We start from the raw sequence: 12885 nt of genomic DNA, 5'->3' as shown, positions 1-12885 counted from the left end.
TAGGGGAGAGAGGATGCCCTGTCAGGGTTTTGATGGTCTGTGAGCCTGGTGATGGAAAGTGCTTACTGACCTCATTACGTCTCGCTGGGGCCGAGAGGTGTTGACATCCTGAACCTCCTGAAGGCCCCCTTTGCCTACCTTACACTGCTGTTAGCAACGTTTAATAAAACCTGGTATGAAATGTGTGTATGTGAGTGTGGGTGTTTTACATGTGTCTGTGATGCGTGTGCATCCGTGCACATGCCCGTGCGTGTGTTGTATGTGTTGTGTTTTAATGGCATAATGCCCACAGATGTAGTGATGTCTCTCTCTCTCTCTCTCTCTCTCTCTCTCTCTCTCTCTCTCTCTCTCTCTCTCTCTCTCTCTCTCTCTCTCTCTCTCGCTCTCGCTCTCGCTCTCGCTCTCGCTCTCTCTCAGATAAGAGTTTCCCCCGGCCAGTAGTGACCCCAAGGGACCAGGTTGTCCTGAAGAATGAGGAGGCTGTCTTCCACTGTCAGTTCACTGCTGTCCCAGAGCCCACTGTGGAGTGGTACTATGACAATGAACTTCTCACCAACAAGTCCCGGTAGGCACCAGTCCTCTACCCTCCTTTTCACCTTGTTTAAGCTTTCTCCCTCTCCTCTCCTCTACCTCCTCCTCCATATTTTCTTCCTCCTCCACCTCTCCCTCTCCCCTCCTCCACAACCTCCATCTTCCTCCACCTCCTCTTCAAATAGCCCGTTGTCCAAGGCTATCTCTCTTCCTCTGTCTGTCTGTCTGTGTGGCGTATGTGTAACTGGAGTTCTTTGAGGCCCAGTGAGGTGGAACCCCTGCGTTGGCGTCTATAGCTCTTTGTTTGTTATCACAGCTCAGGCCTTAATGAATTGGAAGGGTAATGTTGCGCGCTAAGTAATGTTATTTCTGGAGCAGTGCAGTGTAATGCGATTTTTACAGTGGCTGCGTCCCAAATAGCACCCTAATGCTTCTATGTCCTACTTTTGATCAGGGGGTGCTGTGAGAGTTATTTAAGATACTCTTCAAAGAGGTAAGGTTTCAGACGTTTTCGAAAGATGGGCAGGGACTCCGCTGTCCTGACTTTCGGGCGAAGCTTGTTCCACCATTGGGGTGCCAGGACAGAGAAGAGCGTTGAATGGAGGGCCAAGAGGTCCAAGATGTTGTAGAGCACGAACCTACAGGAGCGAGTCACTGCTTTGATGTTTGCAGAGAATGACAGGGTGTTGTCCAGGGTCATGCCAAGGTTCTGGGAGGGGGACACCGTGGAGTTGTCAACCGTGATGGAGAGGTCTTGGAGCGGGCAGGCCTTTTCCGGGAGGAAGAGCAGCTTCGTTCTGTCGAGGTTGAGCTTGAGGTGGGGGGCCGACATCCAAGCGGTGATGTCTTCCAGGCACACAGAGATGCGTGTCGCCACCTGGGTGTCAGCATGGGGGAAGTAGAAGAGTAGTTGAGTGTCATCCGCATAGCAATGATAGGAGAGACCATGTGAGGATATGACAGAACCGAGTGTCTTGGTGTAAAGAGAAAAGAGTAGAGGGCCTAGAACCGAGCCCTGGGGTACACCAGTAGTGAGCACACGTGGTGCAGACACATATCCTCTCCACGCCACCTGGTAGGAGTGACCTGCCAGGTAGGATGCAATCCAGGAGTGTGCAGAGCCTGATCCGCCCAACCCTGAGGGGGTGGAGAGGAGGATCTGATGGTTCACAGTGTCGAAGGCAGGGGATAGATCTAGGAGGATGAGAACAGAGGACAGAATCAGCTTATGCAGAGCGGAGAGCCTCTGTGACACAGTGGAGAGCGGTCTCAGTTGAGTGAGCCGCCTTGAAGCCTGACTGGTTAGAGTCAAGAAAATCCTGCTGAGAGCGATAACGGGTTAGTTGGTCAGAGACCAAGTGTTTGGGAAAGAAAAGAAAGAAGGGATACCAGTCCGTCGTTTTTTACATGTTAGGGATGTAATTTATTAGGGATGTAATGATTTATTAGGAATGATTCACCGATACACGTCAATACATCGTGTATTCCATGTTGGCTCAACCTAATTTCATTTAAATTACATGGAAACAATGTTGATTCAACCAGTGTGTGCCCAATGGGCTACCTCTCCTCATAGCTGTGGGAAGTAGGGGTGCTGAGGGTAATGCAGCTCCCCCTGAAAAAATAAATAATAATAATAATAATAATAATAATACAACTAAAAAATATAATCACAAAAGTAGTAGTGCACCCAACAATGGAAAGAAGTGGAGGGCGCTCAACCAACGTGAGTCAAGGTGCAATCAAAACATCTGATCATCATTGAAAAGGAAAACGCACAATGTGTGAATAGGCTACCATGGTGAGCGAGCGTTGCACCTTTTAATTTTCAATAAATATTGATTACCCATTTATTTGTCTCTGCCTGCAAATTGTCCTCCTAAAAGGTAGGCTATACACTGAGTGCACAAAACATTAGGAACACCTTCCTAATATTGGTTTGCACCCCCTTTTGCCCTCAGAACAGCCTCAATTCATCGGTGCGTGGACTCTACAAGGTGTCGAAAGTGTTCCACAGGGGTGTTGACTCCAATGCTTCCCACAGTTGTGTCAAGTTGTGTTACGAGAATTTCTATCTCTAATTCAACCTAAGCTTGAATCATTACCAGAGGTTGTAAGGCTCTGGTTTTAATCATAAATGATTCAAGGTCCACAACCAGCAAGAATGATCTGTATTTTTATTCATGGAGAGCTCTGGCGCCAAAACCCATACCCTCCTGTTTTATACCTCTTGACACACAAAGGCACTTTGCTCCGCCCACCTTTAGGAGGCTTTCTTAAACAGTTTCCACCTTTCTACTTACCCTGGAATGTTTAGTCCTGCCCCCCCCCTCTGTTAGTGGGTTGATAATTGTAACACAGTTTACACATTTATACTGTATTTGGGGTGAAATCCTTTAGTCATTATTCTTAAAATACAAATTAATCTAACAAGTTGGCTTGATATCCTTTGGGTGGTGGACCATTCTTGATACACACAGGAAACTGTTGAGCGTGAAAAGCCCAGCAGCGTTGCAGTTCTTGACACAAACCAGTGTGCCTGGCACCTACTACCATACCCAGTTCAAAGGCACTTAAATATTTTGTCTTACCCTTTTACCCTCTGAATGGCACACACAATCCATGTCTCAATTATTTCAAGGCTTAAAAATCCTTCTTTAACCTGTCTCCTCCCCTTCATCTACACTAAATGAAATGGATTTAACAAGAGACATCAATAAGGGATCATAGCTTTCACCTGGATTCACCTGGTCAGTCTATGTCATGGAATTCTCACGTGGCCCATTATATTATGTATTACTGGGCTATATCAGCCAATAGGGTAGAAGTAGTTTGGAGAGAGCAGAGTTGGAGAGACTTGCACTTTCTCTTGAGCTACGTTTAATAGCCTACCTTTAGGAGTGGGACGATTTCCATAACAACCAGATGTTATGGAACTTCTCCACTGTTTTGGTCCGGTAGCTACCACGTTGTAGCAGCGTGAAGTGCACCCGTTCACAGTGCACATGTGCAGATACTCTGTGTGTCTGTGAGAGAGAAAGGTAGTGTGATCAAAGGGCCATGAAGTTTTGACTGCAGTAGACTGCAAGTTTCTGCAGTTGCTCTTCACCAACTTCATCTTGCAGCCATCACCTGCATTGTGGGAGGTTCTATTGTCAACCAATCATTAGGGTGTTTTTGTTTGACCCACGCAAATGTGACCAAAGACATGACTAAAACAGGAACCAATTTACCACAATTTATGTGTATAGTGGATATATACAAATAAATGTGATATTTGAGGCTCTCTCTCACTTATTGATTGTACAATGTACACACATAATATTGTATTATGATTTCAGTTTGTGAGTGTGTGAAATCGGGGTTAGATACATGTTTATTTCTGCATTATAATGAAAACCTTTTTATAAACAATGGCAACACTGCCATGTTGATCTTGGTCTTGCTTTTGGAAAACCACATTCGTTTCCGACCTTCCGCTGTCGCAGATGCACCTCCCTCGATTTCACTCCTTGACTTTCGCCTACAGTCGGTTGCTTTAGCCTTACCATTCAAACACGCCCAATATCTGCGGTGCTGATTTGATTTTGAGTCTACCTTTAAATTATAAAGTCAATCTAAATGTGACCCGCCTGATTCAGAAGCTTGAAAACCCCATTAGGAAAAAAATCTTAAAAACCACATTCGATATTTGCTCCCCCCCTGAACTGAACATAATTCAGGATGGTTTTTATTTTATTTCAGCTCGTTTTGGAGTCAAAGATAATAGTTGCAGTATACATTTACATTTTAATCACATATCAGGCGCTCTTATCCAGAGCGACTTACAGTTAGTGCATTCATCTTAAGATAGCTAGGTGGGACAACCACATATTTCAGCCATAGTAAGTACATTATTCCTCAGTGAAGTAGCTATCAGCAGTCAGAGCTAGAAAGGGGGGAAAAAAAGTCAAGTGCGAGTGTTAGTTCACAAAAGGCTTTTTCTTTCGTGGGGGTGAGAAGGGGGTGCGAGGGGGGGTGCTGTGGGATTATTTAAAATACTCTTTGAAAAGGTGTGGTTTCAGATGTTTTCGGAAGATGGGGCAGGGACTCTGCTGTCCTAGTTTCAGGAGGAAGCTGGTTCCACCATTGGGGGTGCCAGGACAGAGAAGAGCTTTGACTGGTCTGAATGGGATCTGCCCTACAGTAGGGGTGGGAGGGCCAAGAGACCAGAGGTGGCAGAACGGTCTCTTGGTATAAATTATTTTATTTGAGTTTGCTAAATAGTTGTCTTTTTTATTTATACATTTTTTCTCCCCAATTTTCGTGATATACAATTGGTAGTTACAGTCTTGTCCCATTGCTGCAACTCCTGTACGGACTCGGGAGAGGCGAAGGTCGAGAGCCATGTGTCCTCCGAAACACGACCCTGCCAAGCCGCACTGCTTCTTGACACACTGCTCGCTTAACCCGTAACCTGACGTCCCCGTAGAATTTAGTACAGCCATGGGGTTATGGAGCTGTCTCAGAAGAGCTGTCTATCTATAAAGAGTTTGTCCACAATGCTTACCGCTCTCCCTCTGTTGCCTCTGTACAGGATACAGCCTCTTGCGACGTTTGTTTATCTCCGCAGGAAATTGGTCATTGAGACCGAATATGGTCCCTTTAAGCTCCTTTCCCCTGCTTGTGATCAACTCCTTTTGTTGGTAGTGTTCACATTTTGCGATGATAGGCCGGGGACCCTTGGTCTTGTCGCTCCGAGCTCCAAGTCTGTGCACTCGGTGGAAAGCCACCTTGTTTACAGTCTCTAGAGGAAGTTTCAAGGCAGATTGCATGAACTCTCTGATCGCCCCCTCTGGATTATTGGATGCGTCCTCAGGAATCCCAGAAAATGTGAGATTTTCCCGCATGCTACAGGTTTGTATGTCTAGTAGTGACTCCCTCATCACCCTGTTTTCCCTGAGTAGACAATCCATGTTGGAATCGAGGGTTTTTACCTTGGCTGTGAGTGCCTTGTTCTCTCCTTGGAGTGTGAGAATTTCACTGTGGCTAAACTCCAAACTCCCCCTCAGCCCTGCTACCTCCTCACACAACTTTTGAAGTGTTGCATGAATTCCGGCAAGAGCACTAGCCTCTACCTCAACGGTAAGTAAGTCGTGCGTGTCTGTAGATGAATCTGTGAGTGTTTTTGTGAGGTAGCCGGATCTTTCCACGATGCAGTATGATGCTCCTCCATAACATAAAACTGTTGGTACTCGTCGATTTCCCTCAGGATCTCCTTAGTATCCAGGTTGGCTCTGAACTGCAACCAGTTGTTTACAAGTGTTTTTAACAATGCGTCTTTCCCACGACGACCGAAGATGTAATCATGAGTTGGAAAATGCGCGATCCCACTTCAATACAAAGTTGCTTTCACTGTTTTGTTTGTAATTAACAGGCTGCTCCGTGAAGTCTTTGCTGCTTCCCCCAACCTTGTCACAACATGGCTGCTCCATACAGCATTTTGAATCTCAACACTGAGGAATGCAATGTTGCCTTTCTTGCAATATTCAATTAGTCGTGACAGCATTACCTTTCTTTTGAGGCGTACCTTTTCGGAGAAGTCTTCATTGATGAAGATTTTGGTTCCCTTCAGGCACTTGGCTCTCCTGAGAATCTCCTCCTTGTCTTTGAACCTGAGCAGTTTCACCACTATACATCTGGGCTGTCCTTCAGAGAAGAAATTGCCAATCCTATGTGCCCTCTCCATCTCAATGAGTAGGGTCCAGTTTTTGTTGATCTGCCAGGAGTTTCTTGGTCTTGACTTCTCTCATGCAAAGTTTCAGTCTTTACGTCCTCAGTTCCATCGATTAAAATGTTATTGCGCCTCGATTGGTTTTCGAGGTAGTTTCCTTTGGAAGAGTGCTTGTCAAGTGTTGTTTGGAAAATTGTGAAATCCTCCGACTAACATGACTCAGGATATGACCCAGATGCAGACACAGGAGACGGAAGGTTCAATATACAGAGTAATTGATTAAAACCACAGAAGGCAGGCAAAGGGCAGGTCGAGGACAGGCAGAGGTTCGTAACCAGATCAGAGTCTGATAGGTACAGGACGGCAGGCTCGGGGTCACGGCAGGCAGAATAGGTCGGAAACAGGAATACGGGAAAAAACACACTGGTAGGCATGACGAAACAAGGCGAACTGGCAACAGACAAACAGAAAACACAGGTATAAATGCACAGGGGATAATGGGGAAAATTGGCAACACCTGGTGGGGGGTGGAGACAAGCACAAGACAGGTGAAACAGATCAGGGTGTGACACAGACATATGTTCTGCAGAGTGACAATGATTCAGCAAAGCTCAGAGATAACAGGGCTTGGCGATATGGACAATATCATTCATATCGCAATATTTGTTTACATTTTTGATGGTATTTTACTTATGTTTTTGAATAATAGTTCTAAATATGCTTTACGAGTAGTTCATGACCCTAGAGTGGCAACACAAATTACAAGTCATTTCAATGGGGCGTTCTCTCAATTGGTAGAGCATGGCGCTTGTAACGCCAGGGTAGTGGGTTCGATCCCCGGGACCACCCATACGTAAAAATGTATGCGCACATGACTGTAAGTCGCTTTGGATAAAAGCGTCTGCTAAATGGCATATTATTATTATTATTATTATTATTATTTTGAATGCAGTCTGGCTGGTGACATTCGCGCCCATTCGCTCCTCCACCTCCGACTGCATAAATTCCAAGTGTTTAAATTCCATTACATCCTTAAACAGATCATCAACTCTTTTGTTTGTAGGATACATAAAGAGTTGCAGGAAGGACTTAAAGTTATTAGATTATTATAGAACTTGTTTTGTTGATCGAGTAGTGGAATGTAGTGCTTGATACATATTCCTCTTCCATATTGAGCTTTGCAGCATTTTTCTGTCTAGTGTTAGCCATGCTACAAGCTTGTGGTGAGCTAAAATGAGTTCGCAAACACAACCCATACCCCGCCTCCCGAAATCAAGCTCCGCCAGTGAAATGGCAAACACACACAAGCAACACACACTTGATCACACATGCACCAGTACGATAAACAGAGAGAAGGCGGAGAACTTGCTCTATGTATGGATCCTGGCTGCACTTTACTAAACGAGCGGGAGATTACCAACTCTAAAGTTAGTGCTGTGGATACAAGCAGTATGCGGGGCAGTAAGCCAAACACCGGTCAAAGATGCTTGGGAGAGACAGTGGTAGAAGCATTCGCTTACCCACGGAACAAGCAGCGTGAACGAGCAGCGTAAGCAATGTCAGAGTCCTTCCGGGTTGGAGTTAAGATCAGAATGAATGGTGGATTGCCATGAATGGTGAATAACCGTGCGTGCACATCCCTATCAGAGAGAACCTGGAGGGTCTGTGTCTCATTATGCTTGCCCATTCTTTAAGTTTTTGTCTCCTTGGAGCTACAGCGGCTCATTTCCCAAAGCTCATTTCCCAAAGCTCATTTCCCAAAGCTCATTTCCCAAAGCTCATTTCCCACCTACCAGTGAATAAAGCCTGAATATAATGTAGAAATATCACTGTTCCCCAGAGAAGCCACAAGGCAGTCATGCAGACAGGTAGATTGGGAGCTGGGTGATGACTTTTTTTAGGTGACAAACAGTGTTGAAAATAGTCCCCACTTTTGTATCATTGCTGATGCTTGTGGTGATAAATCATTTCCCCAAGTTTGTATCAATAAAGGAATACTCTAATGTACTCTAAACAAACAAAAACAGATATAATATAAAGGCTTAATATAGGCAATTCATAAAGCATGCATAAGCACAACATAAATGCTTCATAAAGCATTTATAAGCAAGTCATACTACATACATGTAGTATGTGGGAGCTAAAATTGCATCTATGTGTATTACATGGCACTAGCCTTGGCAATATAATTTTTCTGACTGCACATTTCACTTCTTTTAAAGCTACAGTCTGGTATTTAAAAAACATAATCTTCAAGAATCAATGGCTATATATCATTAATTTAAAAGTTCAAAAACAGATATACAAATCTTAGACTGTAGCTGTCCGTCTTGTAGCTAGCCAGTGAAACCATATTGCTATGAGGGAATAATAGATAATAATGTGACCTGCCAGTGGTGTGCCAGTCTGTCTTGCTCTCTGTGTTGTTATTGGATGTGAAGCTCCTTAGCTGTCAGACTTTGAGCTGACTAAAGGTCAGACAGTAATGAGTCTTTATCCTCTCCATCACACACACTGAAACTCCTCTTTCCCTACTAGGGGCCAGAAAAAGGGCATGGCATATACTGGGGCCAGAAAAAGGGCATGGCATATACTGGGCCAGATAGAATAGACACATACCCTTTTCACACTGAGCCGAGCCAAGCTGTTCTGAGCTGGCCTGGTTACGAATCCACCACAGCTGGAACCCTGCTGGAAAGGATAATTTGAAAAGAAAAGATCTGAGCCAGCAGAGTATGGTTCGGGTCGGCACGATAGTGTGAAAAGGGTGTTAAGTGCGTACTGTAAAATCACCTATTCAAAATGTAATGTCTTTGCATAGCTAAACCTACTCTATTAAAGGAAAACTCCACCCAAAAACGACATTAGTCCATTGTTGACATAGTCCCAAAATGTTTTGCTTGTCAGCACTCAAGTTTTCAAGGAATGTATCCTTGTATGATGCATTTTGGGACTGTTTTTGGGTGGAATTTTCCTTTAATGTAAGTGCCTTCTTCAGTTTCTGCATTCGTACTATGTTTTGGTTGACAGTATCAGCAAGTGAATGGCATTATTGATGTTCATCTGAGTACTACCTGTGTCCCCTCTCCTCTCCTCTCTCAATAGAGTGATCCTGTACACCAACGGTACCCTGCTAATCACCCAGGTGAAGCCCAGAAACATTGGCTCCTACAGGTGTGTGGGTAGAGGGCCCCGGGGCCCCGACATCACGCTGGAGGCCTCCCTCCTCATAGCAGGTACTACACTAACATACACACACACGCAGACACACACACACACACCTGATTGAATGGGTGGAATGGAGGATTTATGGCAGTGTCGAAGCAGCAGCTATTCTTTCTGGGATCCACACAAAAACATAAAACACAACAAGTATCAAAACACTGATAGAATCAAATCAAATGTTTTATTTGGCACATGCTTCGGAAACAACAGGTGTAGACTAACAGTGAAATGCTTACTTACGGGTCCTTTTCCAACAATGCAGATTTAAAGATAATTTTTTGTTTTGTTATAATGACACGAGGAAAAATATGCAGTTAATAATGAATAACAAAAAATGTGTAAAAATGACATGGCTACAGTGCCTTTTCAGAAAGTATTCATACCCCTTGACTTATTCCACATTTTGTTGTGTTACAGCCTGAATAAAAAAAATACAAAAAAATTAAACTGCTCACCCATCTACACACAATAACCCATAATGACAAAGTGAAAACATGTTTTTAGAAATGTTTGCAAATGTATTGAAAATGAAATACAGAAATATTTCATTTACATAAGTTTTCACACCCCTTTGTAGAAGCACCTTTGGCAGCGATTACAGCTGTGAGTCTTTCTGGGTAAGTCTCTAAGAGCTTTCCACACCTGGATTGTGCAACATTTGCCCATTTTACTTTTCAAAGTTCTTCAAGCTCTGTCAAATTTGTTGTTGATCATTGCTAGACAAACATTGTCAGGTCTTGCCATAGATTTTCAAGTATATTTAAGTCAAAACTGTAACTCGGCCACTCAGGAACATTCACTGTCGTCTTGGTAAGCAACTCCAGTATAGATTTGGCCTTGTGTTTTAGGTTATTGTCCTGCTGAAAGGTGAATTCATCTCCCAGTGTCTGGTGGAAAGCAGACTGAACCAGGTTTTCCTCTAGGATTTTGCCTGTGCTTAGCTCCATTCCGTTTCTTTTTTATCCTGAAAACCTCCCCAGTCCTTAATGATTACAAGCATACCCATAACATGATGCAGCAACCACTATACTTGAAAATATGGAGAGTGGGACTCAGTAATGTGTTGTATTGGATTTGCCCCAAACATAACACTTTGTATTCACGCCAAAAAAGGAATTGCTTTGCCACATTTTTTGCAGTATTACTTTAGTGCCTTGTTGCAAATAGGATGTATGTTTTGGGATATTTGTATTCTGTACAGGCTTCCTTCTTTTCACTCTGTCAATTAGGTAAGTGTTGTGGAGTAACTACAATGTTGTTGATCCATCCACAGTTTTCTCAAATCACAGCCATTAAACTCTGTAACTGTTTTGACTGTTTTCCTTCCTCTCCGGCAACAAAGTTAAGAAGAATGCCAGTATCTTTGTAGTGACCAGGGGTGTAGTGCTGCCGGAGCACAAAGGAGCAGTGCTCCCTCACCTTTTTCAATTTGAGAATACATGGTGCTGGTAAAACTATTTCAGGAAAATAAATTCGGATAAATTCTAAAATAATTATATTTAATTACCACGTTCATAAACTCCACGGACCCTCTCTTGCGCAGTGGAACTCAGAACGATATGTGACCACTTGGTTACGGCGACACCGTTCTGCCGAGGACACCCAAACCAGAGTGGCCACCACCTCTTTTACATAATTGCGTGATCTTGGTGCTGTCCATTCAGAACCACGAAGAGTGCTCCAATCGTTTAAAATAACACTCATCATGATCTGTTGCCTACGCCTAATAGTCCTACTCATCACTTATTATTAGTATTATTACAAATAGAAGATTATCACTTCTCACAATGGTGTTCGTTTAGTAAAGTTAGATCAAAGCAGAATCAATGTCTCGCAAGATCACATAACGATTCATTGATATTTTATATAACAGAACCAAATATAATAGCATAGCATAGGAGGCCTATAACATTACTTTTACACCAAAAACACCTCCTCTTTTCTAATGAGATTTTAGGATGGTTAGCTGAAGCTGAATAGTCCCCAGAAAATTATAATGCGCCAAAACTCAACAGAGCCCGCCACTATTCAGGATATATGCTTTGATTGAAACAAAATATAAGAAAGGCTAATCGTTTTTTAACATCTGCTCTAATACGTTCACGAAACAGTTATTCGATAAGATGGAAATGCATCGGCTATTCCCATGAAACTGGTTGAGATCAATCAAATGATTGGCATGCAGGTGCAGTTTCACCAGTAAAGCTTGAATCATTATCATTCACGAGTGACAGTGATGATGGCCTATTTTGAAATGAGGTATGCCTAACTTGGCGTTTGAGGGTATCATTGTTGAGTGGTCCCTGCAGCGTACCATTGCAAATATGTGATTGGAACAGTAGCAATTAAACGTATGATGCAACAAACGCGTTTAAACAGCATTGTTGTCTGAAAAGCATCTAAACAATGTGTTGTACTGATGGGAAATAAAGGTCTTCCAACTTTATTCCTCAATTTCACCTTTTATTGTAAAAGATAAATGCGAACTTCATCATTCAAGCATAACATGGAACACATCCACAGCCAAACTCATTCCATAAACCAGTCTAAATAACAGGTTGCGCTGACAAAAAACTAAACATAAGTTAGCGACCTAACAGCTACACTTGTTTACAATGTACCACATCTCTGGTGAGCACAAGGGAGAAATGTAATATTGTTTAGGAAAGAGATGCGTGTAAGCTAAGCTAATAGCAGCTAAATTCTTTATGATGGCAGCCATGTTTTGTTTGTTTGACAAGCGAAAACTCCCTAATCCCAGAATGCCATTCACTATGAGACGCAAATAAACAAAGTCAAAGTCAAAGATGGCTATGCCCACTGCCCGAAAAATATTAACTTAGTTTGGCCACTTTTCAACATATTACAAATCTTTGATGTACTTGTTACAGTGTATACAAGAACCGGAGCACATGACTTGACAAGTCGTTTACAGTTTTTGACAAATAAGATACAATTTGATCCCCTCACAGATCATCACCTCAAATACAAGCCTACTGCTTAGCCTAACTGTAGCGTGAAAGCTAAACAGGGTTGCCAGATTTGGGTGAAACCATTTTAGGGGGGTTTGTGGGTGGGTTCATTTCATTTGTGGGGGATTTCAAGTCCATGGGGGGTAGAAATGGGGGACGGTATCGTGGGGGGATATGATGCAGGAAATATTACTATGATGGGGGACGTATCAATAAATGGGGGGAAAACACAGAAGAAGTTTATACGCTAAACAATAGTTACAATCTAAGTCAGTCGAGTGAACCGTCCCTTCACCTCGTTTTGTTATAACATCTTTGGTCTCACAGACGTTTACATGAAAACCAGAATGCATTGGATGATGTCAACAAACATGGCGCCACACATACAGTAGCTGTCATTTCGCTTAGCATTAGCTCATCATAATCAGTACAACCTTCCAAAAA

General features: G+C 43.1%; 1 protein-coding gene across 1 annotated transcript in view; it reads left to right on the top strand.

The window, feature by feature from the left end:
• The window catches only part of LOC121553327 (inactive tyrosine-protein kinase 7-like), a 210793-nt gene that overhangs the window by 159292 nt on the left and 38616 nt on the right, over window positions 1–12885 (top strand). The window contains exons 5-6 of the mRNA XM_041866356.2: window positions 418–565; window positions 9350–9480. Coding sequence (XP_041722290.1) covers window positions 418–565; window positions 9350–9480 — 279 coding nt within the window. The remainder of the gene's footprint in view (window positions 1–417; window positions 566–9349; window positions 9481–12885) is intronic.

Source organism: Coregonus clupeaformis, chromosome 37 (assembly GCF_020615455.1).
Source record: "Coregonus clupeaformis isolate EN_2021a chromosome 37, ASM2061545v1, whole genome shotgun sequence".
Lineage (NCBI taxonomy): Eukaryota > Metazoa > Chordata > Actinopteri > Salmoniformes > Salmonidae > Coregonus > Coregonus clupeaformis.
Note: the sequence above shows the minus strand (reverse complement) of the source record. Positions and strands in the feature narration are given on the sequence as shown.